The sequence below is a fragment of the Trichosporon asahii genome (genome assembly GCF_000293215.1).
Source record: "Trichosporon asahii var. asahii CBS 2479 unplaced genomic scaffold scaffold00017, whole genome shotgun sequence".
NCBI classification, from domain to species: domain Eukaryota; kingdom Fungi; phylum Basidiomycota; class Tremellomycetes; order Trichosporonales; family Trichosporonaceae; genus Trichosporon; species Trichosporon asahii.
The window spans coordinates 221,550-245,503 of record NW_014040907.1 but is presented as its reverse complement, the minus strand read 5'-3'; the positions used below and the strand labels follow the sequence as shown (position 1 = coordinate 245,503).

General features: G+C 60.9%; 9 protein-coding genes across 9 annotated transcripts; 4 read left to right on the top strand and 5 right to left on the bottom strand.

Annotated features, from left to right (window-relative positions):
• Positions 1 to 10: 10 nt before the first annotated feature.
• Positions 11 to 806, bottom strand: A1Q1_07681 (uncharacterized protein; the record flags this gene model as incomplete). Its single annotated transcript, XM_014326693.1, has 4 exons — positions 11 to 121; positions 206 to 316; positions 427 to 554; positions 632 to 806. 4 exons carry the CDS (start codon positions 804 to 806, stop codon positions 11 to 13), a joined length of 525 nt encoding a protein of 174 aa, XP_014182168.1.
• A 517-nt stretch (positions 807 to 1,323) lies between these two features.
• Positions 1,324 to 4,355, top strand: A1Q1_07680 (uncharacterized protein; the record flags this gene model as incomplete). Its single annotated transcript, XM_014326692.1, has 4 exons — positions 1,324 to 1,403; positions 1,812 to 1,947; positions 2,177 to 2,725; positions 2,772 to 4,355. The coding sequence occupies 4 exons, from the start codon at positions 1,324 to 1,326 to the stop codon at positions 4,353 to 4,355; spliced, it is 2,349 nt and encodes a 782-aa protein (XP_014182167.1).
• An 81-nt stretch (positions 4,356 to 4,436) lies between these two features.
• Positions 4,437 to 5,739, bottom strand: A1Q1_07679 (uncharacterized protein; the record flags this gene model as incomplete). The annotated part of the gene is made up of 6 exons (XM_014326691.1): positions 4,437 to 4,494; positions 4,552 to 4,901; positions 4,954 to 5,123; positions 5,258 to 5,555; positions 5,622 to 5,655; positions 5,696 to 5,739. 6 exons carry the CDS (start codon positions 5,737 to 5,739, stop codon positions 4,437 to 4,439), a joined length of 954 nt encoding a protein of 317 aa, XP_014182166.1.
• A 210-nt stretch (positions 5,740 to 5,949) lies between these two features.
• On the top strand, positions 5,950 to 8,144 carry A1Q1_07678 (ATP binding protein; the record flags this gene model as incomplete). The annotated part of the gene is made up of 4 exons (XM_014326690.1): positions 5,950 to 6,348; positions 6,401 to 6,796; positions 6,840 to 6,996; positions 7,048 to 8,144. The coding sequence occupies 4 exons, from the start codon at positions 5,950 to 5,952 to the stop codon at positions 8,142 to 8,144; spliced, it is 2,049 nt and encodes a 682-aa protein (XP_014182165.1).
• A 42-nt stretch (positions 8,145 to 8,186) lies between these two features.
• Positions 8,187 to 10,533, bottom strand: A1Q1_07677 (uncharacterized protein; the record flags this gene model as incomplete). Its single annotated transcript, XM_014326689.1, has 2 exons — positions 8,187 to 9,522; positions 9,566 to 10,533. The coding sequence occupies 2 exons, from the start codon at positions 10,531 to 10,533 to the stop codon at positions 8,187 to 8,189; spliced, it is 2,304 nt and encodes a 767-aa protein (XP_014182164.1).
• A 328-nt stretch (positions 10,534 to 10,861) lies between these two features.
• A1Q1_07676 (cyclin binding protein) lies at positions 10,862 to 13,875 on the bottom strand (the record flags this gene model as incomplete). Its single annotated transcript, XM_014326688.1, has 2 exons — positions 10,862 to 13,611; positions 13,650 to 13,875. 2 exons carry the CDS (start codon positions 13,873 to 13,875, stop codon positions 10,862 to 10,864), a joined length of 2,976 nt encoding a protein of 991 aa, XP_014182163.1.
• A 3,888-nt stretch (positions 13,876 to 17,763) lies between these two features.
• A1Q1_07675 (aldehyde dehydrogenase) lies at positions 17,764 to 19,320 on the bottom strand (the record flags this gene model as incomplete). The annotated part of the gene is made up of 3 exons (XM_014326687.1): positions 17,764 to 18,799; positions 19,031 to 19,089; positions 19,144 to 19,320. The coding sequence occupies 3 exons, from the start codon at positions 19,318 to 19,320 to the stop codon at positions 17,764 to 17,766; spliced, it is 1,272 nt and encodes a 423-aa protein (XP_014182162.1).
• Positions 19,321 to 19,738: 418 nt separating this feature from the next.
• On the top strand, positions 19,739 to 20,451 carry A1Q1_07674 (nucleolar protein family A member 2; the record flags this gene model as incomplete). The annotated part of the gene is made up of 3 exons (XM_014326686.1): positions 19,739 to 19,870; positions 19,968 to 20,293; positions 20,346 to 20,451. 3 exons carry the CDS (start codon positions 19,739 to 19,741, stop codon positions 20,449 to 20,451), a joined length of 564 nt encoding a protein of 187 aa, XP_014182161.1.
• A 2,132-nt stretch (positions 20,452 to 22,583) lies between these two features.
• A1Q1_07673 (uncharacterized protein) lies at positions 22,584 to 22,910 on the top strand (the record flags this gene model as incomplete). The annotated part of the gene is made up of 1 exon (XM_014326685.1): positions 22,584 to 22,910. The coding sequence occupies one exon, from the start codon at positions 22,584 to 22,586 to the stop codon at positions 22,908 to 22,910; it is 327 nt and encodes a 108-aa protein (XP_014182160.1).
• Positions 22,911 to 23,954: the final 1,044 nt, after the last annotated feature.

Below are 23,954 nucleotides of genomic sequence, written 5' to 3'. Positions count from 1 at the left end.
CAATACAACCCTAGTCGTCCCGCCACGCCACCTCGCCACGGGACCAGCGCTCCGCCCAAATGTTCCGCTTGTGGTACGTCTTGCGCGCGGCCTTGAACTCGTTGATGAACTCGTCCAGCGACTGGTTGCGTGACTGGGTGTCAGCTACGATCCGAAGACTCCAACAGCTGGCCTTGCGGGCTCCAGCATACCTCACGTTACTTACAGATGTTCCATCCTCGTGTCCAGGTGCGGGCGAGTCGACCCTTGACGCTGTTCCCGATCCCGCAGCACCGCCATCAATGAACGCAGACGCAATCTTCTCGCTCGTGTCGTCCTGCGCTGTGATGCTGTGCTTCAGGCGCAGGTGCAGGAATGACGGGCGTTGCCGCTGTCTGTTAGCTAAAAAACGGAGCCGCGATAGCTCATCGGAAGGGTCGAACGTACCTGGTACAGCCCCTGCTGCGCCTTGTCGATCTCTGCCCAGTGCGCCTTCAGCGCCTCGGCGTGGGAGTAGCTCTGTGCGGTCGCATCTCGCAGCGCCAGCAGCTCGTCTTGCAGCGCCAAGTTCTTCTCTGTTGCTTGTCAGCTCAAATTCGAGTCCCCATCCAGCTGAGAATCCTGGGTGACGTGCTTGTGGCGTACTACTCACGAGCCAGCTCCTCGTTCTCCCGCCCCAGTCGCTCGACCTCGGACGACAGCTCCTGCACCTCGGGTAGCGTGAAGAGGAAGGCCTCAGTCAGCTGCGGCGAGGACAGCAGGTCCTTCAGAAAGGAGGGCGGATAAGACGCCAGTGATGGGAACTGCTGCAGGAGGGGCGTGGTCATGTCGCCGTAGTCGTCACGCTGCGCTGATCGCTAGCACAGCAGCAATGGAGGGAGGGCGATGTCGTTGTCCGGCTTTCGCCGCTTCAGTGTTCTGGAATCACCGGGAGAGTGCTGGTGGTATCGATGTCGGCGCGGCTCGCGCTCAGCTTGTTGCGACCGGGCGCCGTGCAGTGCGGGGTAACGTGGTCGCTTAGACGATGAATGCGCGGATGGCGGCGAGCTAAGCAAGGTGACTGGAGGAATGGACGAATGGAGGACGGATGGGGCGCTGAAGGGTTCGAGCAGTAGTGGGAGCGATCGTCAATGACGACACGCCGCGCGCACATGGGCTGACGGTCTTGGGTGGTGGTGGCTCGGGCCGACGCAGCGTACGGTGGCTTAACCGGGCCACCGCTCAGCATTCTGCCTGACGCCCGTTCAATACCGGACACAGCGGTCATTGCTGAATTCCCCTTTGCCTCCCGGCTTTTCATTCCTCCTACCCTCTTTCACCACCACCAACTCACTTGCATGATCCATGGCCGATAGCGACAGCCGCGACGACGTGCCCCCGGGCATCGACCCCAAGCTCTGGAACGACGACCACATCAATGAAGAGTGAGTCGCGTCTTTCCCGCCGGAACGGCAGACGCGCCGCCGTGGGATCACGGCCAAGGCTATTTACGACGATCCCTAGCGCTTTCCGGTGGAAACGCACGGCATGCTGGAGCTACTTTTCCGCGCACTAGCCTTGTTTGGTTCTGCATGTTCTTCGCGCCGCTGTGTGTTGCGCCTTCGCGATCAGTTCCAGTCTCAGCGACGATGGATCCAGGCATGCACGTCAGCTTCAGGTCGGACTCGGGCGCCACCGCCGCAGTGCCGCTTGGACAGTGGCGATGGAGATCCACCGTTTCACACGTTGGCCGCAGCTTCAGCATCGCCGCCCCAAAGCCGCCCACAGCCGCCAGAGCCGCATTCGGCACCACAGGCTGACATGCATCATCGATCGCAATAGCTGACCATCAGACATCTGGCCGCGTTTGCGCGCGCGCTCGACAGCTCGGACGTCGCCGGCGACGATGGAGGACCCATGTCCCCTCAGTCTCCTCGGAACGAGTGGGACGGCGGTGTCGAGAAGCTGACCGCTACGAGTGACTTTGCGGTGAGTCTGGGCTTGCACTGAGCTCCCTGCGCTTGATGACGAGAGCCACATGCTGACAACAAAGCCGATTCACTCGCGAGTTCGAAAGTGTGTACACAGCTTGTGCTCGACTACGTGGAGCTAACAACAGACGCCGAGCGAAGAATGCGCACAGCCTCGGCCTCACGTACCACCTCATCCGGTGGCCGCTACTTGTAAGCTTCTGAATCTCCCCCTTAGCTGACCCTAGGGCTTCCTCTTCCTGATCATCTGGCTCGAGTTCAGCATCTACGTTGTGACGCGGCAGTTCGTGAACCTGTTCGAGTGGCTCGTCGCCTGGCGGGGAATGAAGCGCAGTCTGCGGAAAAACCTTCGCAATGCGTCAACGTACCCGCAATGGGTCGAGGCGGCCTGCGAGATGGACGACTACATGGGCCTGAACGAGTGGAAGGAGTCGAATGACGACTCGTACTTTGACGCACAGCTGGTTCGGCGTGTGCGAGCCACTCTCTCTCGCCTGCGCGCCGCCAAGGACACCCGCGGCCTCATGGAGGCCCTCGCGGTCTGCGTGCGCCCCAACTTTGCCGGAACCGAGAACGCAAAAATGTACTCCGAGACGTTCTACGGAACGAAGCGGCTCGTCGAAGCGCACGTGCAGGAGGTCGCGGCGTGCCTAGACTTTGTCCGGCAGGCAACCGACGTCAGTCTCGAGGAGAAGCGCGGCTTCTTCCGCGGCATCAACAAGAACTACGGCTCGTCGGCGCTCTGTCTCTCCGGCGGGGCCTGCATGGGATACTATGTAAGTCCCAGCTGCCGTGGACCCGACGACTATAGCTGACTTTCAGCACTTTGGCGTGATTCGCGGATTCCTCGATGCGGACCTGCTCCCCCGTGTCGTGACGGGCACGAGTGCGGGCGGCCTGATCGCCGCGCTGGTGTGCACGCACACGAATGCGGAGCTGAAGCAGCTGATCCGCCCCGAGCTCGCGGACAAGATCACGGCGTGCGAAGACCCGTTCTCGACCTGGGTGCGGCGATGGTGGAAGACTGGCGCTCGTTTCTCCGCCGTCGAGTGGGCGCGCAAGGCCATGTTCTTCACGCACGGCAGCATGACGTTCAAGGAGGCGTATGAGCGGACCGGCCGCGCGCTTAATGTGTCCGTAGTGCCCGCGGATCGCTATTCGCCCACGATTCTGCTGAACCATCTGACCGCGCCAAACTGCACGATCTGGAGCGCTATCATTGCCTCCGCCGCTGTCCCCGGTATTCTGAATCCAGTCGTGCTCATGAGCAAGTCGCGCGACGGGACGTTGAAGCCGCACAACCTCGGTGGCAGCCGCTTCAAGGACGGCAGCTTACGCGAGGACATTCCCCTCGGCAGTCTGCACACGCAGTTCAACTGCAACTTCTCGATCGTGAGCCAGACGAACCCGCACATCCACCTGTTCTTCTTCGCTCCGCGCGGCAAGGTCGGGCGTCCCGTAGCCCACCGCAAGGGCAAGGGCTGGCGTGGCGGCTTCATCCTCTCCGCGCTCGAGAGCTACATCAAGCTCGACCTCAGCAAGCACTTCAAGGTGATCCGGGACCTGGACCTGATGCCACAGCTGCTGCAGAGTGACTGGAGCGGCGTGTTCCTGCAGCGTTTCAGCGGCGACCTGACCCTCACCCCGCGGTCGACGGTGCGCGACTGGTTCCACCTCCTCGACGACCCGGACCGGGCCCAGCTCGGGCGCATGATCAAGGTCGGGCAGCGCGTGACCTGGCCGGCCCTCCATATGGCCGGGAACAGGATGTTGATCGAACGCTCGATCCAAAGGGGACGGCAGGAGTGCCGCCTCGCGGCGAACCGCGACCGGCCGACGACGGACCAGACCGAACCAAGTACGCCGAGGGACAGGCTGCAGCTGCAGATCCCGATCGAGAGCGACGCGGACAACGCCATCCGCCTCCGCGAGCGCCAGAAGGAGCACCGGGAGCGGAACGGCTCGTCCCTCGTCCCCGGCGCTGGGGACGATAATGCAATCACAGTCAAGCGCAGGCGCGGCCGGCGCATTAGGGACCAGCTCGACCCGACCGTGCCGCACAACTCGAACCCGCCGCACAGCCATACACCCGTGCATAGCCGTAGCCAGTCCGTCTCGTCGCCGTTATCGCCGCGCCGGTTTGCGAACCCGTTCAACTTCTCTAGTTTCGCCAAGAGGCGCAACTCTCGCTCGACCATGAGCATTGCGCGCTGGTTTGCTGGCAGCTCCAGCGAGAGCGACTCGGACCTCCCCGACGACGACGACGACAGCGACCCCCTCGACATGGACTCGGGACAGGACGCGGCCGCTAACGACTACCCGTTCGACGAAGCTGTGAGCTCCCAAGTCGAGAGTGATGGGCCGGACGCAGACAGACAGCGCACGAGGGTGTCGCAGGATATATGATTGAAACCGCAAAGCAAAGCAAAGCATTCTTCTCAAGTTAAACAAACATAGAGCCAGTACCGTGCATGTATATCTATATGATTACAGTTTGTTGTTGTTGTTGTTGTTCGAATCCAAGTTCTCGAGACGCTGGATCTGGCTGTGGGTGTCAGTTGAGGTTGCCGGTCGTAGTAACTGCAATTCTCCGCCGACTCACTCGTCACGCTTCGCCGTCCTCCACCGGTGCAGCTGCGCCTCCTCGTGGACGCGGAAGCCAAAGATTTTAGGCTCGTAGCGCTCCGCCTTGAGCGCAGCGGCTGCAGACGAGACGCCACCAGGGCCGACGGGCTCGCGACGCATCTCGCGGTCAGACGACGGCTGGCCCTTGCTGGGGATCATCTGCGGGTACGCCATGAAGAGCATGTGAGGGAACGTCGTGCCAAAGTAGGCGCCGTCGATGGAGCCGTGTCGGTTCGACTTGGGCGAGTAAATGTCCTCGCATCGCGGGCAGTAGAGCTTGACGGCCTTCTGGTAGGGGATGTCCGTCAGTCCGACAGGGAGCAGGTTCTGTCCATAGCAGTAGACGCGCGGGCAGCGCCCGAAGTCGCCCTTCCTGTACTTGTCGAGCTGGGGTTAGCTCGCTGCAAAGGTATGTAGCTGGGTCGTACGAGGAAAACTCCAGACGGACGAAAGAAGGTAACGGCGTGTGTGCTGCGCCTTCCTTTGGCCCGTCTGCGGAACTGTGCCTTCCTCGCGCGCGGTTGTCAACACTCACCATCTTCTGCAGTCCTCGTGAAGTCACAATGTAACGAGCATGGATTAATCCGTACAGGAAGCGGGCAGACGTCTCGATCGATTCCCGGTGCGCGTCGTCCATGTCCTCGTCATCTGGGCGTCAGCTTCCGCAGGCTCCCGAAGCTCACCTAAACAGTCGGTGATCAGGTCCAGCGCGCGCTGATACTCCTGCACGACCTCGCCGTTCAGACCCGTCAGGTTGAAGCGGTCGAGGATGTAGTCCTCGTCGACCTCGGCAAAATATTCCTGAATGTTAGCTGAGAAGCGCACGTCGGGGTAGCTAGTGGCTTTCGATGATGATAGGGGCGTCGTTGCTAATGATGGTGAATCATCGGTGTCAACACCCAGCCTCGACAATGCTGTCTCGGGGGACGCATAGCAGCAGGTCGGGAGAAAGCCGGGCGTATTGACGACGCCGCCGAGCCACTGTGCAATGACGAGGAAGACAACACGGAGCCGTTATCGAGACTCGCCGCGAATGAGCCGACTTACATTGCCCTTTGTAGAAAGGAACCAAGAGATCCAACTGCGCGTGTTAGCTGACTGAGGAGGGTTGCTCGGCTTACGAGTTGTTGTAGTCGCTCTCCGACCCAGTGGAGAGGTCGTCCATGGTGGGAGGCTTGGATGATGGGGTGGTAGAGCTAGAGGAAAAAGGAAGGCAGACAGAGGGGATATGAGCAAGGAGGCGGCGGCAGTGTCGCGGTCGCAGGTCGCACGCAGCAGTGAGCGGCACAATGTCGGCTGTGTGCTACGGTGAGCGAAAGGTTTAGGCCCCGCTGCCCCTCACCCTGGCTGGCCATCCATCCGACTCCGCCCAGCCATGTCCACCACCCAGGCTCAGGGACAGACGTCCACCATACCAGCGTCATCGTCATTGCGATCAGACCACCGATTGCTCGCTGCATACAATCAACCACAACAACAAACAGCCATGTCCTCAACAGCTGGGCCGTCACGGTCCACCTCTGCTATCCATGGCACTGGATCTGGCATCAGGTCGCAGGGGCCCGGCAGCAACGCACCGACAAGCACAATGTCGAGCACCGCTGGCGACGCCCCATCCTCGGAATCGGGCGGACCAGACTTCGGCGTGCTGAAGGAGTTAGGCAAGGCCGCGCTCGTCGAGGTTCTGAACGACATTCCGGGCGCCAAGACGCTCGTCCTCGACTCTGCTTTAGCGGGTCCGCTCGGTCTGGTCGTGGACGTGGCTTCTCTGAAGGTATGCTGTTCCTCGGTGCTGTAGCTGACCTCAGCACCACGGCGTGGACAAGATGTTCTGGCTCGAGCCAGGCCCACTATCAGCGCCGACGAGAAATGTGGTCTACCTGACCCGACCGCGGCGATCGCATATATTGCTTATCGCACAGCAGGTGCGCGCGAACCCGGGACTGAATTACCACGTCCTCTGCGTGCCGCGGAGCACGGAACTCGTCCGCCGCGTCCTCGAGGACGAGGGGGTCAGCGGGGACGTCGAGCTGGGGCAGTTCAAGCTCGAGCTGATCCCCGTCGAGACAGATGTGCTGAGCATGGAGCTGGACGATGTGGCGCGGGACATCTTCATGCGCGGCGACGAGACGCCCATCTTCTACTCGGCCCTGGCGCTGAGCACGCTGCAGAGGGCAGTTGGACGGATTGACCGAGTCATCGCGAAAGGCGACGCGGCCAAGGTAAGCTTTCCGCAGTCTGGGTGAAGCTGACGGTGATCAGAAGCTCGCGGGCCTCATTGAGAAGCACCGACCGGCCGTCGAGCCCTCCGACAGCATCGACAGCATCGTCATCATCGACCGTGCCGTCGACTGGGTCACGCCCATGTGCACGCAGCTGACGTACGAGGGGATGCTCGATGAGTTTGTGGGAATAAGCCACTGTAAGTCATCCTAGCTCGGCTACGTGTCGCCTGCAGGAAGCTAACACGCAGCTCACATCGAGGTCGACTCGCAGCTCCTAGACCCAGATGCGCCCGCAAAGAAACGGAAACACCACCTCTCCTCCGCGGACCCAGTGTACGCTTCTATTCGGGACCTCAACTTTGCCCTAGTGGGGCAACACCTGAGCCGCCTCGCACGCAGGCTCGAGGGCGAGTACGGCGGGGTGAAGAACCTGCAGTCCGTGTCGCAAATGAAGGACTTTGTCGGCCGCATCGGCGGCCTGCAGAGTGAGCAGCAAGCCCTGCGTCTGCACACGGCGCTGGCCGAGCGTCTCCTGCCCATAACGCGGAGCGACAACTTCAACAAGAGTCTCGAGGCGCAGCAAAATCTGCTGGCGGGGTACGACGCGCCAGCGCAATGGGGACTAGTCGAGGACTTGCTCGCCGAGCAAGCCCCCCTGATGTCCGTCCTGCGTGCCGCTGTGCTGTACTCCCTCACGAACGGGGGCGTCAAGCCCAAGCCCCTGGAGGCGTTCAAGCGCGACCTCCTCCAGACCTATGGGTATCAGCACCTTAGTCTGCTCGTGGCTCTGGGGCGGCTGGGTCTGCTGGCCAAAACGCCAGCGGGTAGTGCGGCGAGTTTCGGGTCAGCGCGGAAGAATCTGAGACTGCTCGTCGAGGACGTGGACGACGCAGCGCCACAGGACATCGCGTACGTGTACTCTGGGTATGCGCCTTTGTCTGTGCGTCTGGTGCAGGTCGCGGCGCAGCGGAGTGCCCTCTCAGAGTCCCGCGAAAAAGAAGGATGGTTCGCCGCCACTACCCAGCCCCAGGCCCGCACGGGTGTGTCGCGCGACGTCGTTCGGATGGAGGGGAAAAGACCCCCGACGGGATGGAGGGGGATGGAAGATGTCGTCAACTCCATTCCGGGGAATAGTTATGACAAGGGTCCCTCTGGCAGTCAGGCCCGGAGCACAGGCACGACGCTCGTCTTCTTCCTCGGCGGGTGCACGAGTACGGAGATCTCGGCCCTGCGGTGGATGTCCAAGCTGGGCGGGCGGCGGTTCGTCGTCGCCACAACGGGGGTGGTGAATGGCTCGACGATGCTCGAGAGTTTCGGGGACCCGAAGCCGGTGCCTCTCAACTAAGTACTTAGTAAATGCATTAATGTGACTACAACGACTGAAGAACTAGGGCAGATCCCTTGGCGGCAGGACGTTCTCGTCCTTCCCCTCCTGCCACTGTGTCAGCACGCCATTGAAGTCGAGCCGGAGGAGGAGCTGCTCAACATGCCTTGCCATGAGGCCGTCTCCCTCCGCGTCTCCCCCAGAATTGACAGCCATGATCTGCGTAACCCTCGCCCGACTCGTGGACGCCCTCGTCAAACTTCCCCTCGTCATACTCGCCCCTCCCCCTCCCGCTTCCTTCTCCGTCGGACTCTGCGACTCCAGGAGCAAGCGGAAGAACTCGCCCATCTGCTCGTGCAGGCTGTCGCTTATCTCAGCCACGGCGCGCGCGCGCTCAGACACGCGGTCGTTGCTGTCATCGAGCAGCAGTTCGGGGAGAACGTCCCCGCCCCACCGCTCCACGAGGCCGGCGAAACGCTTGCACGTGTCGAGAATGTCGCGGATGAGCTGGGCCGAGTCGCGTTCCGCTATAAACAGGCCCTCGCGGAGGAAGGCGAGGTGCCGGGCATGCATTTGCCGCAGGGTTAGGAAGTCGAGATACGCCGGGGCGTCGGGGGCGAGGCCTGGTGTGCCGAGCCCTGGCGTTGAAGGTCGAGGGCGGGGGTTGCGCGGCGTACCCGGTGTCGGCGTGCCGGCCCTCACGTTGCTAAGTCCTCTTGCTCGGGCATGCACTGGACCAGGGGCGGGGACATGCGGCCTAATCTGCTCCAAGAGGCGTTTATGCTGCACGCCCACAATGTCCGTCATGAAGTGGCCCAGCAGCTGGTCAAGGAAGAACAGCATGGCGCGTACAGTTCCCCACGCCTGCCGCGCGAGTCTGACGCGCTCGTCCCGCTCCGCCCCGGCCCCGCCCTCGTCTATACCCGTGTACTGCCTTCGCCGACGCTGGGCTCCGCTCAGCGCGCTCCAGCACTCGAGCACGCGCATGTGCGCGTCCCGGATCGCATACAGGTACGCGTGCATGTCGCCGTAGGCTTGGACCGCGGGCGGGGTCATGAACAGGTCCAAAGGCCACTTGACCTCGGCACTCAGGCTTATGGGCGTCCCCAGGAGCGCAGGGGAGAAGAGGCCCCGGATCGTGCCGTCGTCCTCTGCCGGTCGGCTCAATGGGCGTAGCGGACCGGCAGGCATGCTCCATGACAAATGCTCGAGGGCGCGGTCCGCCTCCGCTGCCGTGCCGAGGGAGGCACGCAGCATGGCCAGGTCCAGGTCGTGCGCGCGGATGACCGATGAGGAAGAGTTGGGATTCGACAAGAGGAGCCTGTCTCGACGCAATCGGCTGATTTCCCGGATCGCGTTGACTGCAAACTCGCCGTCGCGCGTGAGGAAGTAGTTTGCGCTGTGTGTCAGCTTGTCCACTGCGCTTAGCTGAGGATACTCACAAACTCTCGATCGCCTCAGCCACCTGCTCGCCAGTGAGGACATGGCGCCAGAGCCATTCGCCCACCTCTGCTCTTGCCCTCTGGACCGCCGCGTCCAGTTCCTCGGGCTTGGAGGCCATGATGTCCCTCCTCGTCTTCTCGACCAGGCTCCGCGGCAGCGCGCGGCCCTCCCTCTTCAGTGTGGCCGCCACACGGCCTACATACAGGATACTCTCGCGCGTGGGACCGCCCACGCTTCGGGGGAGCAGGTCGGCGTTGAGTTTGTAGAGCCGGTGTGGTGGGTCTGCGCCTGCGTCTAGACCGAGCGCGGGCGAGGAAGGCGATGAAGCGTCCGAAGCGACGCCGTCGAGAAGAAAGACGACGAGGTGCGTCAGCCACAGATCCCACAGCCGCTGGAGGAGTTGCGTAAACACCCTCCTGAGGGTGGGGTGGCCCGTTGCGCTCTGCTCGGAGAGGTGCTGCATCAGCTCGCCCGGCGTCGATTCTTCCTCGAGGTGCGTCACGAGGGCGGAGAGCGCGGCCATGGGCGCGTGCCATGCGTCAAACGTCGCGAGCAGCAATGAGAGGGGCACATAGCCCTGTCCGTCCTTGTCTTCAGAGGGCTGCACGGTCCCGGGGTCGCGGGACAGGACGAGCGCCTCCGTCTCAACGAGCAGCGACTCATACTCCTCCAACACCTCCCGCACCGCACCGGCCAGCACGGCGACGTACTGCCCCGGTTCCCGGCCTTCGCGTTCTCGCTCCTTGCCCTTCCGCCGGCTCGAGGCTAGAATGGCAGCACGCGCCTCGGCCTGTGTGACCTCGCACCATTCCCGGACTCGCGTGTAGTTGGCCGCTAGGGAGCAGAGTGTGTTCAGCGAAGCGACCTCGCCGGGGTGGAGGTAGGAGGCGAGTTCGGGCGAGACGCCGGTCGAGAGAAAGAGGGACGAGGGATGTCCACCGAGCACTAACAGGAGCTCGGCTAGCATCGTGTGGTCGTTCTATCGAGTGTCGTGTTCGGAAGAGGTGGTGGAGATGGAGGAAGGTGATATCGCGGGCAACAACCCAGCTTGATCGCGCGCCGAAACCCAACGCGTCACAACAACCGTGCCTGACTGACATCTAATCGAGGGTTTGCTTCCGCCGCAGTTGCATTTAATAGGTAGCAACGATGGAACTGATGAGCAGGGTGCAAGCAGTGAGGAAATGTATCCAAGATGGTATAGTATGTGTAGAAGCGTTCTAGTTGTACAATAGAGATTAAAACAAAGATGCGATGACAGATGAATGTCTAGATGAGAGGTTGAGAGAGAAAGCCTATTCCTCAATGTGGAGCTGCACGCGACTGACGTTGCGGCTCGGGGCGCGCGAGGCCGCCCTGCTGCCTACGGGGCTCGTGGCGCGAGAGGCGGCCCTGGACGCACTCCGCGCCGAGCGGATCGCATTCGCGACCGCCTCGCCGTACGACGGGGGCTCACGGCCCTCCTCCGTCTCCTGGCCCGACATGAGGCGGTCGTACACGATATTGCGCTCCAGGAGCGTATCCTCGTGCCCCTCGTGGGACCCATGAGGCTCGCGCTGCGGCACCTCGTGCGTGATGTGGACATTCTTGAGTCCGGCAGTGATGGCGTGCTGTGCGCCCACGCTCGCGGCGCCGATGAGGTTACTGCCTCCCAGACGAGTAGGCGGCGGGCGGCCGTGGATGGGACATCCCATGGACGGCGTGTCAGACCCGGCGCGCTCGTACGAGGGGAGCATGTTGTACTGCGTGTTGACGCGGCAGTCGAGGATCTTGACGGGCGTCTCGATGATGATGTCAAACTGCTTCCGCTTGCCCTTGGAGTCGAGGTGCAGGTCGTCGCCGCGCTCGACCCGGATCGTCACCTTGAGCCAGTGCGCGACGCTGATGTTCGTCTGGTCGTGCTTCGAGCTAAACTTGAGCCGCGTCGTGCAATCCGGCACGGCCAGGTCCTTCTCAAAGTGCCACGGACCCAGTGGGTCGAGCAAGGAGGCGTAGACGTCGTCCTCGGGGTTCGCCAGGTTCTCAAACTCGAGCGGGTTGTTGAGAGCAGCGTTTCGAGCTAACGGGGCAAGAGGCGAGTCCTTGATCGCGTTCTCGTCGTCGCTGAGGATCGGGAGCAGGGGTTCGGCGGGCGTGTGCTTGTTTGGCGGCGTGTTCTTGGCCGAGAACAGCACGAAGCGCCGCGGCGTCTCGTGCCGTGCCACCTTTTTGTTAGACGCATAGTAGTCGCTCTTCTCCTCGAGCGCAATCGTGAGCCGGTACACCTTGCACTTGGCAAGAGGCATGAGGCGGATGCTGATAGGAATCGTACCACCGATCGGGAACGCCTTGCCGCTGAGAGCAATCTGGTAGCGCATCTGGTCTTCCCACTGGCGCTCGACAATGACGTTGTCCGACTCCTCCATGTCGTCCTCTTGCGGTCCTGCGATCATCTGCACCTCCATCTCGTCGGACAGGTTCGTCGTGAGCGCTCCCGCACGCACAACGTGTGCCTTCAGCTTGTACACAACCGAACCAAACTCGGCATGGATGCTTGGCGGCATGTTTGGTGGGATTGAGAATGAGATCGGCCAGTTGTATGTTCCCTTTGGGAACTCCTTCCAATTGTGCACCTCCTCGTCGCCGCCGCCGCCGATGGAGAACGCGCTCTTCTTCTTCTGCCGGCTGCGGCCGCGGTGCTCGCTCTCATCACGGCGGCCGGGACTGCGACCACGCGCTGTCTCGACAGATCGGCCGCGCTCCGGAGCAAGGCTTTGGAGACCTGTCGAGCTCGAGTTGCGCGACATGGCAATGTTCGCACCAGACGAGATTCGAGGGATCGGTGCGTCATCGAGGGCCATGAACGAGTTGCGCGGAGTCGCCTCTGGACGCTGCCGGCTCGCCGATCGGCTGGGCGGCTCGCGGCTCTTCGAGTGGTTGCGGTGGTGACTGAGAGAGCGGAGGGCGGCGGACAGGCTGAACTTGTGGCCTTTGTGGCTCGCGCGACCGCGGTCGTCGGCGTCGATGCTGAAGCTGGGCGCGTGGTGCACAGAAGGAGCGTGTTGCACGCCTGGTCCGGTCGAAGAGTTTGTTGATGTCGTAGTTCGACTCGGCAGCAAGATGCCCGTCGGCTCGCCAGCGTGTCGCTGCTCGCCCTGGCGGACGATGATGGACGAAGCACGCGAGCGGCCTCGCATCTCGACGGCGCCGTCACCGCCCTGGCTGCTCGGTCCACGCGACATGGACGGGCTCTCCGGCGGACGCAGCCCGCTGCTTCGGCGGCCACCAGGCGATGGCCCGCCATTCGCCTCCTGCAAGTCGTGCAGAGACGGAGGTCGGGAGACGGCAGGCGATCGTGTGAACGGAGATGCGGAGGGCGGCGTCTCATTCGTCGGCGTGCCGGCTCGGGTCGGACACGGCTGGGCGTGCGTAGCGGCGGGGTGGTACATGGCGTGGGCATCGTGGTCCTTTGACGGGACCTGGCTCAGCGCCTCGCCGAATCGGACTGCGCCAGGAGTCGACGGGTTCGAAGTGCCGTTCGAGTACTGCGCATCGGCGTTGGGGAAGTTGATCGGATTGTCGGGATCTCCCTCGGGCGTCCTTGGCCGCCAGTCTTCATCGCCGCTGCTTGCGCTGTTGTTCATGCCAGAGGTACGCCGAGGCAACGGCGATCCTGGCGGCGGGGTGTCGGCCGGAGTCAGGGCTGGTGACAGACCGCGCGACTGCGTCGCACTGCTGCGCATAGCGGCCAGCGACAGCGTACTCGCTTGGCGGGAGCCTCCGAACCGATCCGGGCTGGCGTGCCGAGACCGCGCCATGCGCCAAGACGACCAGTCCTCGTTCCCAGGCAGAACGCTGGCACTGCGTGGGATCACACGGCCATCGTCGATCCGGTCGTCCGAGTCCTCGTCAGAGTCGAGGTCATACTGCGCGAGAGCCGCGGGATCGACAGACTGACTGCGGCGAGTTACTGGCGGACGGTGCCCCTCGGCAGCGGAGAAGAACGTGGCCGTCTCGGAAAGAATCGTGTGCTCCTCAAACGTCTCGGCCCTGCGGGGACCGATACCTGCGCGGTTAGCATCGCTTTAAGCATCCGGAGCGTACCTTCGGGCCACTCGGTCTTTGCCTTGCCCTCTAGCGTTGCAGAGACGGTGCGGATGCGCGTTGGCTTCTGCAAACGGAGGGTCAACAGACCTCGGAGCATTGCGGGCGGTCCATCTTGGGTTTGTTGTGGGCGTCCGCGAAAGTCTGTGCCGGTCGAGGGCCCTCTGAGGAAGATGACGGGCTCTGCCAGGCGGATCTGGAGGGGCGCATTGGAAGCCTTGACCATTGCGTCGACCAGGTGTTAGCCGCACGGTTGTGTCGGCTGATGTTAGACGGATGGTTGAGTGTGTGTGCAGTGCAGGTGGAGCGGAGATAAGATTGTGGGGGAGGTCTGTGTGGGCGGAGTGATCTACGGCCGGCCGGCTTATCGTGACCTGTTGAGTAGTCGGGGGGTGGGACACGATAGCGACGCCCGCAGGCAAAGACAACGCCAAGGACAGGACTCGAGTCGGAAGATAGATGAGGATGAGGACGTGGGACAAGACAGTGTTGGCGACAAAATTACAGTGCGGTGCGGTAGTGGTAGAGATGTGGGTTCTGTTGGTGTCACAGGTCCCACTGTATGCTCGGGATTGGCAGCGGGCGGTTGTACGTACGCGGGTTCTACTCTCTAAGGTTGGCAGCGCACGGGGTGAGCATGTGCATGTGCAGGTAGGTGCCTGGGCGGCATCCTTTCTCTTCCTTCTTCGCTTGCTCCACCGTAGAGTCTGGGTGAACCGGCAGAATCTAGGGCCAGACCCAGGGCCCACCCGGCCGGAGCTCACCGCACACCGCCTGATTCCAGCTGAGCCAATCCCAGTACCCATCTGCTCCCGCCTGTCCCTGGCAACAACCACGCGACTAAGGCACCACCCATCACGATAACCCACTGCTAGGCCTGCGCCAGCGATCAGCAGCGATCCACCGCGCCATGCACGCCAGTGGCCACCCCGTCACAACAACCACCTTCCTCCGAGCCCTCCACCTGATCCGATCACCCCCCATCCATCCAAAATGTCCGCAAAGGCGGGCAGACCACTCGACGACACTGACGACCCATCAGGTCTCTCACAGTACACCCTCTATGAGACAAAGTCGTGAGCTGCAGTCTACGCCTGTCATGGGCGCCCATGCACCAGCTGACAGTCCAAAGGAGGTATTACATCACCGCTTCTGCGGGCAGCACCCATCGGGTCCTCAAGATTGACCGCACAGACGCAGACACTCTGAACGTCGTCGAGGACTCGATGCAGTACGACGACGAGCAGCGAGATCTCCTTCTCCGCATGGTCGAGGACGGCAACAAGAGCCAGGGCGGTCTGAACCACCTGCTCAACTTCTATGGCATCGTCGGCTTTGTCAAGTTTACGAGTGTGTGGTACCTCATCGTCATCACCCAGCGCTCGGTTGTGGGACTGCTCGGGGGTCATTACAGTGAGCTCAAGATGTGGCCGGGCTTAGCTGACATTAGTCTATCACTGCGACAAAACGAAGGTAATGAGCTTTGCACAGCAAGGCGAGCTGACCTCAGCTCCTGCCGATCTCCCAGAAGACGAACAACTCGGCCCAGGAGGCTCGGTGGGTCCTTCCCTCCTTCGCTGTCGCTTACAACGCAGACTGCACAGCTTGTTTGACCAGGTTGACCTGTCAAAGAACTTCTACTTCTCGTGGGTGTCAGTGCCATGCTACCCATCTGACCTCAGCTACTCGTATGACATCACCAACACACTGCAGAAGAACCTCACGACGCCCGACAATGAGCGTCTGTGGAACGCCCGTTTCATGTGGAACTATCACCTTCTGCAACCGGCATTCGATCTTGAGAACCCAAAGGAGCGGAGTCAATGGGTGCTCCCAATGATCCACGGCTCCTTCGATCAGACCAGTGGGTTGTCTAAACGATCCCTCCTTACCCTCAGAAATCAACGTCTTCTCTCGAACGGTGTATCTGATCCTGATCGCACGAAGGTCCCGCTTCCATGCCGGTGTGCGCTTCCTGACGCGTGGCGCGAATGAGAACGGCGATGTTGCGAATGAGGTCGAGACGGAGCAGATGTGAGCTCACAGGTTCCCCGAACTGAGCTAACAGCAGCGTCTCTGAGCCGCTAGCCACGCCGTTCGGATACCCCGTGAACCGAGACGATGACGCTGACTACGGCGGGTACACGAGCTTCGTACAGTTGCGCGGTAGTATCCCAGTCATGTGGCATCAGCAGACAGACAAGATGACGCCAAAGCCGCCGATCGAAAGTGAGTTGGAACGTCTTTGACCGAATTGACCCCAGTCACGCTGAAGGACCCGTTCTTCACGCCAGCAGCGAAGCACTTTGACAACCTGCTCGCGCGGTACGGTGCGCCCATCTTCATCCTGAACCTGGTCAAGACGAAGGAGGCTGTCCCGCGCGAGTCCAAGCTGTTGGCGGAGTACGGCGAGTGCGTCGAGTACCTGAACCAGTTCCTGCCCGAGGGCAAGAAGATCCGCTATATCGCCTGGGACATGGCTTTAGCCGCCAAGAGGTGAGCTCGTGCGCTTTCGGTTAGCTAACCCCCAGCCGACACCAAGACGTGATGGGCATCCTCGAGGACGTGTGCGAGGAGAGTATCCAGCTGACGCACTTCTTCCACGGCGGCGGAGCGCGGAACGAGATAACGTGAGCTAGCTGTATTGTGGCGAGCTGACATCAGCTCGGACGAGCACCGCACGCTTCCACTGCTGCAGTGCGGTATCCTGCGCGTCAACTGCGTCGACTGCCTGGACCGCACGAATGCGGCGCAGTTCGCGATCGCGAAGCGCGCGCTAGGTCATCAGCTGTACGCGCTTGGTCTGCTTGACAGTCCAAATCTGCCGTTCAACTGCGATGCCGTCGAGGTCCTTACTGAGGTGAGCTTTCCGACTCGGGACCAAGCTGACTGCAGATGTACCACGACCACGGCGACTGTGAGCTGTCACTGGCAGTTCTCCGAGCTAACCCCAGTCCTCGCGTATCAGTACACTGGCTCCGCAGTCGTGAACAGGGACACGTATCACCGTCCCGCCCAAGCGACGCAGTGGACGAGCCACTCGCGCGACCTCGCCCGTAAGCTATCCTAACGCGGCATAGCTGACAAGGACAGAGAACATCCGGCGATACTTCAACAACTCGATCCTGGACGCGGACAAGCAAGCCGCGATCAACCTCTTCGTATGTTATTTGGTTTTCGTCGCTAACATTGCTTCAGCTCGGGACGGACCTCTACGGCCAGCCCGCAGACGGGAGACGGAGCTACGTACAGTGGTTCGACCCTGCGCACATTGAGCCGCCCTCCCTCGGTCCACTGGGGGAGGAGAGGAACCCACCCCCACTTTTCGAGGACTACTACAAGCCCACAGTCCTTACCCAATTGGACAGAACTTATGCCTAGTCAGTTGCTTGCTCGTCATCTGTGAAACTGACATGAACAGCGAGATGACGTCCACGCTGAAATTCACAAGTCACAGGTCCAAAACCTCCTTCTCGCCCTTCGAGACGTCCTCCCCTTCCTCTCCGGGTCCTTCGTTCCGCCGAACCGCCCGGCGGTGGTACAATTCCGTCTTATCGTCTCCCGAACCCCCCAGTCCCTCCCGGGACGAAGAGTCCCCCACCTCCGAGTCCCCACGCGAATTGACCAACGTCGAGCTCTTAGTCCAGCATCTCCGCGACCCGCCCGATGCCGAGCAGCGCATAAGAGACTACGACTGGTACATGCACTATCACACGGACGAGCTGCTGAATGGGAGTACAGTGGACGTGAAGGATGTGGAAAAGTATGTGCGCGCTTCTGAGATGGCGAGCGGGGCCGTGCCCGAGGACAATCCACGGATTGAACTGCCAACGGTCACCGAGGACGTGCAGGTCAAAGAGGGGACTGTGGCTTATTACGAGAGCTGGCTCGATAATGATCTGTTGTAGTTATGACTTTCATGACCCACTATGTAACTTCTATGAGAACGCCTGAGGCTTCCACCTTGCCGCCTTGCCGCCTTGCCCAACTAAACTTCCACGTCTTCTATGACCGCACCTGAGAACGAGAGTGCTGGCCTCACGCCTCGTATACGGTCGCTACGCGGCTCGCTACGCTCGCTGAGCTCGCCGCTCGCCGCTCGCTTCGCCCACGCTCAGTCCGTGCGCACCCTCATCATAACGCTCTTGGCGCGGGTGAGGTGGTCGTACCCCATGGCGCTGAGACTGAGGCCGCGTCCCGAGTCCTTAACCCCCGCCCAGGGGAGGGCGGGGTCGAGCGCATCCGCGCGGTTCATGTACACCGTGCCCGTCTCGAGATCCTCGGCAAAGGTATGGAACACCTGCGTGGATGCCGGATCCGCGCCATTCGTCCACACACTCGCCGTGAGCCCGTAGGCCGAGTCGTTCATGAGCGCGAGCGCCTCCTGGTCCGAATCCACCTTCATGATGCCGATTGCGGGGCCAAACGTCTCCTCCACCATGATGTCCATGCTGTGGTCGACGTTTATGAGGACCGTGGGGCCGACGAGGGTTGTGCCCTCTTTCGCTGTGGGGAAGTCGGCCTCGGACACGAGTGCCTTGGCGCCCTTCTTGAGCGCGTCCGCGATCTGCGCCCGGATACGCTTCGCACTAGCGAGCGAGACGACAGGACCCAAAGTGGTGGAAGGGTCCATGGGGTCGCCGAGCTTGTACTCCTTTGTCAGGGCGACGAACTGCTTGACAAACTCGTCGTACACTGCCGAGTGCACGTAGATGCGCTCGATGCCGCAGCAGCTCTGGCCCGAGTTGAAGAACGCCCCGTCCACTAGGTTCTCCACCGTGTACTTCAGGTCCGCGTCGGGACGGACGTACGCGGGGTCCTTGCCGCCCAGCTCGAGACCGACGCCCTTGAATCCCGGTCCCGTCGCCGCTGCCTCGTCGACGGCGCGGCCGCCCGCCACACTGCCCGTGAACACGACGTAGTCGACGCGAGGGTCCGAGACGAGGCCCTTCAGAGTCGACTCCTGCGAGAGGTGCACGACCTGCAGGACGTTGGGCGGGAGACCCGCCTCGGTGAACGCCTCGAGGACGCGCTCGGCGGGCACGGGCGTCTGGGGGGCCGGCTTGATGATCACGGCGTTTCCGGCCAGGAGGGCGGGGACGACAGTGTTGACAGTGCAGAGGTGGGGGTAGTTCCAGGGAGTGATAGCGCTGGCATTAGCTGCGATGCAGGTATAGTAGCTTACACGACAACACCGAGGGGCTGCTTGATGATCGTGCGCTTGTTTTTCTCGTCGTCCGTGTCAGTCTGCGGCACGGGGGCGAGCGACTGCTTGGCAATCTTGATCAGGTGGCGGGCACGGTACAGCGTGCCGTTCACCTCGCCCTTGCCCTGGGAGATCGGACTGTGCGTTAGGTACTCCCGACGCTCCCACAACTCACCGGCCCATCTGGATGCTGAGGTCCTCGGCAAGGAGATCGGCCTGCTTCTCAATCTCGGACTGGAGGTTAGCTCATGGCCGTCTTGCGCCACAGCTCGAAGCCTCTATACTCACCACCCACTTCTCCGCAATCTCGACACGCTGCTCGATCGGGACCTTCTTCCATGACTTCTGAGCCTTGACGGCCTCGGCAATGACAGTGTCGAGCTGCTCGTCGGTCGCGAGGGGGCGGGTACAGACGGGCTCCTGCTTGTAGGGGCCGATGGTGGTCTGGATGTTGACGTCTACCATTTTGGGTGAAAGTGTTGTGTGAGTAAGTGGGCAGAAGGAAGACGGACGACAAAAAGCCAGGAGCAGTGTCCGCTGCACGGGGGATGCTGAGATAAGGCTGCGGGCCGGACTCGGCGTGTTGTCAGCGACTCATGGTGGCCGGCGGGTTCCTTAAGTTGGCTCCTCGCTTATCGTCTACGGTGGCAACTCGGCCATCACCGCCGGGGGTCAGGGAGCGGGCATCCATCCAGATCTCCACTTGTTCACCTTTCCACGTGGTCGAAATTCTGCAGCAGCACCCACTGATAATCGAAATTTCTCACTACACCTCATATTCAGACGGATTTCTGAATCTACTGCTGCCTTGCATCTTTCATCGCCGGTCATTGCAGCGAGCTCATCCCACCCCCACACCCACACCCACATCCACTCAGACAAAATGGCCAAGGACGCTGAGCTCAAGGAGGAGAAGAAGAAGAAGCGCAAGTCGGACGTCGCCGACCTCGACGTCGAGGAGAAGAAGTCCAAGAAGGAGAAGCGCAAGTCGCTTGCCGCCGAGGAGGAGAAGGCTGTGAGTGACCTCTTGATCGTGTGCGCGCCCGAGGGCGTGGGCCCTCCTATCGCGTCACGAATTAACTGTCGTTGAGAACGCGCAGCTAACCCATCAGGAGTTCGAGGTCCCCCTCGACGCCATCACGCCGATCGCCGTCCCCCTCGCCAACAAGAAGCTGTCGAAGAAGCTCTTCAAGACTGTCAAGCGCGCTTCCAAGGCTCGCCAACTCAAGCGCGGTGTCAAGGAGGTCGTCAAGGCTCTCCGCAAGGGCGAGCAGGGCCTCCTCCTCCTCGCGGCCAACATCACCCCCGTCGACGTTCTCTCCCACCTCCCCGTCCTCGCCGAGGAGACCAAGGGTGTCGAGTACTGCTGGGTCCTCAGCAAGGAGGAGCTCGGTGCCGCCTCGGGAACGAAGCGCGCCACCTCGTGTGTCCTCATCTGGTACGTATTTCTCGAACAGCCACCGTCAAGGATGTCTAGCTAACAGTCTCAGCTCAGCACCGGCCAAGAACACCAAGGCCGACGAGACCGAGTGGAAGGAGGGCCTCAAGGAGTGCCTCGAGGAGGTCAAGAAGCTCGAGACCGCCCCGACGTACTAGACTTGATGTCTGTATGGTTTCCCGGTTTTGTCTTACCCACTAGGGTTGTACGATAGAGCGCATGAATCACACATGCGACAGGCATTATAGCTGCCCACTATCGTTTTTTTGTCACTGATGAGAATTTGCTTTCTCGGAGACAAGGTCACTGATGAGAGATTGACTTTTCTCGGAGACAAACTTGTCACTGATGAGAGATGCTTGGCTGCATCCTCGGAGACGACGCCAGCTTCAGGCGCCGCCGGACCCGCCTCATTCGCGAGCGCGGCGTCTGCGTGTCACTCGCAGCGACGTTCGGGTCTCACTGCGCGAAGCGGCTGATGGATGCCTAGCCACGGAGCCAAGTGCTCGTGGGGTGACAAGTAGGCAGGAAAGCTTTTCAAAAGCTTGCGATGCAGCTGGGGCCAGGGCTTGACTCCCTTTTTTGGACTGCTGTCAACCAGCGACGAATGTCTCTATCACTAACTCAGCTCTTCCTGATACTAACCAGGTATCCTCCCGACGCCGCTTCCAGATCTTCCATGTGCCTGCCAGCTTCAACTCATGCGTCATGAGTCTGACCCAGACTTCAAACTCGTGACAGTCGTCAAGGTCTTCTCGGAGTAATGACACCGATCACATAGTTGTCGTCCGATCGAACCGAACATGACGAGTCATTTGATGACTGTGCGACTCCTTCGTTCGATCGGTGGAGCTGACTCCTTAGCTGGCCGTATGACGATACCAGCACGTCTGTGACAGTCACCATGGCCACGAGAAGAGGCATGGGCGTGGGTCTAGGCTGAGTTTGTTGCTGCGTGTGGGTCGTTTCAAACAATTCCAGTGATTAAACTCTGACTCGAGAGCTTTGGACGGCCAAAGAAGCCCGCGTCGTTCTTGGGAGGGAAGCCAATGCCTCACGGTGGTCGATGAAGACCGCTGATCAACTGCTGCGGCCGCCGTTATCGGGCCGACTTCTGCAGCGGAGCATTCGCGGACTGCCGTTCTGATGGCAAAGAGTCCCCACCATGCCGGAGTGACTTGCAGCGTTGGCCGTCACTCTGCAGCTATGATCTGCAGTACCGTCAGGTTCCGGCAGGCGTCTGCCGTGGTGTGACCTCCCGCCGTCCCAGATGTGCTGCCCGTTTGCCCGCAACCTGTCGGAGGGATGTTTCGTTGCTCAAAACAAGAGGAGGAAGCCAAACTCGGCACGCCTAGAATGCCAAGAAAGCCCGGGGGCCGCTGCACAGTCAGGACTTGATTCCAGTGGGCTAAGTGGAAGCATTCCGGGCGCCGCTAAGTGGAGGAGTGATGCAGCTGAGAAGGAAGGAGGGGGAGATAACACTGACAAACTTAGAATTAAGCTGTTCATCCCCTGGCATGGAACGTCGGGTTCCTGGCACGACAACTTTCGATGACCCAGCGCATGCTTGACTCGCTTCCTGATGCTCGCTGTGAAGCTCTGAAACAATCACCAGAGCCACCGGCACATGGATTGGACGATACACGGGAGAACGACGGGCAGGTATCCGATGACCTCACAGGTTGCGTCGAGTTTCGGATGAAAGTTTGCCACACATGAAACGGCTGGCTGACGATACTGAAACACACAGCATATCCTCCACCACATAGTACCTCTTACTGATGCTCACTTGAAGACAGACAGCCGCAAGCCTCCCTGGGTTTGGACGTGGGTGACTGACACGTGGAGCCCGTATCTCGAGTGCTGGCGATGGAGGATAACGGTAGAGGTCATCTACCTCGAAGTTCAGTCCCGTGGCTCGCCGTGAAACAGTTGCAGCTGTCGCAGATGAAAGCTTGCATTCAAGTTGGGCAGAGCTTAGAGTCTGTGGCGGATGTCGTTGGCGGCTTGAAACATGGGCGACTGCAGTGTCATTTGCTCCACAGCTCGCCGTTACTTGCCGAGAAAGCGGTCTTCTGAGCGTATGCCAGCGTTGACCTTGAGTAGAGTCATAGATGGAGTAAGTCCTACTCAACGAGCTATAAAGGCAGCGCGTCTGTGAGCTCTTCACCATCAGAAACAACATCAACTCTCTCACTCCAACCAAAGCCACAATGAAGTTCGCCGCCGTCGCCCTCCGTAAGCCACTCCCATCCTGCCCCCTCTGACCCCAGTCTCTGCCTCTGCCGCCATGGCCTTTGGCGCGGACCTCGTCAAGCGCAACGACGACTACAAGATCGACCTTGCCCCCCACATTGCCGACGAGTGCAAGCCCAAGTGCCACGTCATCGTCGACCTCTACAACGACCTCACGACCAAGGGCTGCAAGCCCTTCGGCAAGGACGACGAGTGCATCAAGACCGGCTGCGCGGCGGTCGAGGAGCTCTTCGAGTGCTCCGAGTGCCTCGTCAACGCCACGAGCTCGGACTACAAGGGCCTCGCGGCTATTGCGATCGTCAAGGGCAAGGAGTTCGGCGAGCGCTTCTGCAAGGAGAAGAACTTCCCTACCAACAAGTAAGCACGCCGAGCGAAACGAGGTCATAAGGCCGAGTGAAGCAAAAGCAATAAGTAGTAATTAAGTATCATAAGTTCCGGGTCATGTATGAGTGTGGCCTCTATCGATCTATCGAGATGTGGCGAGAGAAAGGAAGTTGCTGGACACCTTTGAAACTGATGTGCAAGGTCCCTTGGCGATCGGAAGATCGGCCGATCATCCCTATCACTAGCGTCGTATTCTCGCCGTTCCCGCCGCTCCCAAAGCGCCTCAGACAAAGCAAACATCCCCACGTCTAGCACTCCCAAGCACACTATCTACTTGCGCTGGCTGCATTCTGCGGTTGTTCGGGTATCATGCTGTACAACGGGTATACGTTCGAGCCTTCACAGACGGGACGAGCGGCCGGCGGCCGAACTCATCGCCGAGACCAGCGGCGCTCGAGGTCGCGGCGCTTGGACCGCATGACCCAGACGCTGCGGCGGAGCGAGCGCGTGAACGAGCGAGACCAGAGAGCGTCTGAGGTCATGGTTACTGGGGTTTAGCTGCCTTCCGCTTAGCTTAGCTCACTGTGTTGTTCTCGGCTTAAGGACGACGAGGCGTAGATAGTTGTCACTTGGCTTACTGGCCGAGGTCCGGTCGAATTGCGGTTTGTGTAGGGCTTGTAAGGTACCTGCGGGGTGTGAAATGTCTTGGTGAGCGCGACTTTCAGACTTACAACTCGAGTGAAGAGAGAGGCTCGAGGGCTTGTGCGAGTTGTGACAGATAACGGGTGTGGACGTGTGGGCTTGAGGTGTTCGTGGGTGTTGGAGGGGGAGGAATGTGTGTGTTGACAAGAGAGGGGCACCGACATTGCTGCTTATATTGCACCAGCCCGGAGATAGGGTCACAGACGATGGCGTGAAGGGCGACTGACTGCAGACCCGTGGTCCAGGCGGAACGAGGATCGCGGTCTGTGCGTGCTCGTGTCACGATAAGTCGTTGGAAGGGCGGCGGGAAGGAAAATCAGTCACGTAGAGTCACCACTGCCCTGCGCCAGTACCTGGTGCGGGTACGGCAAGTCCTGGC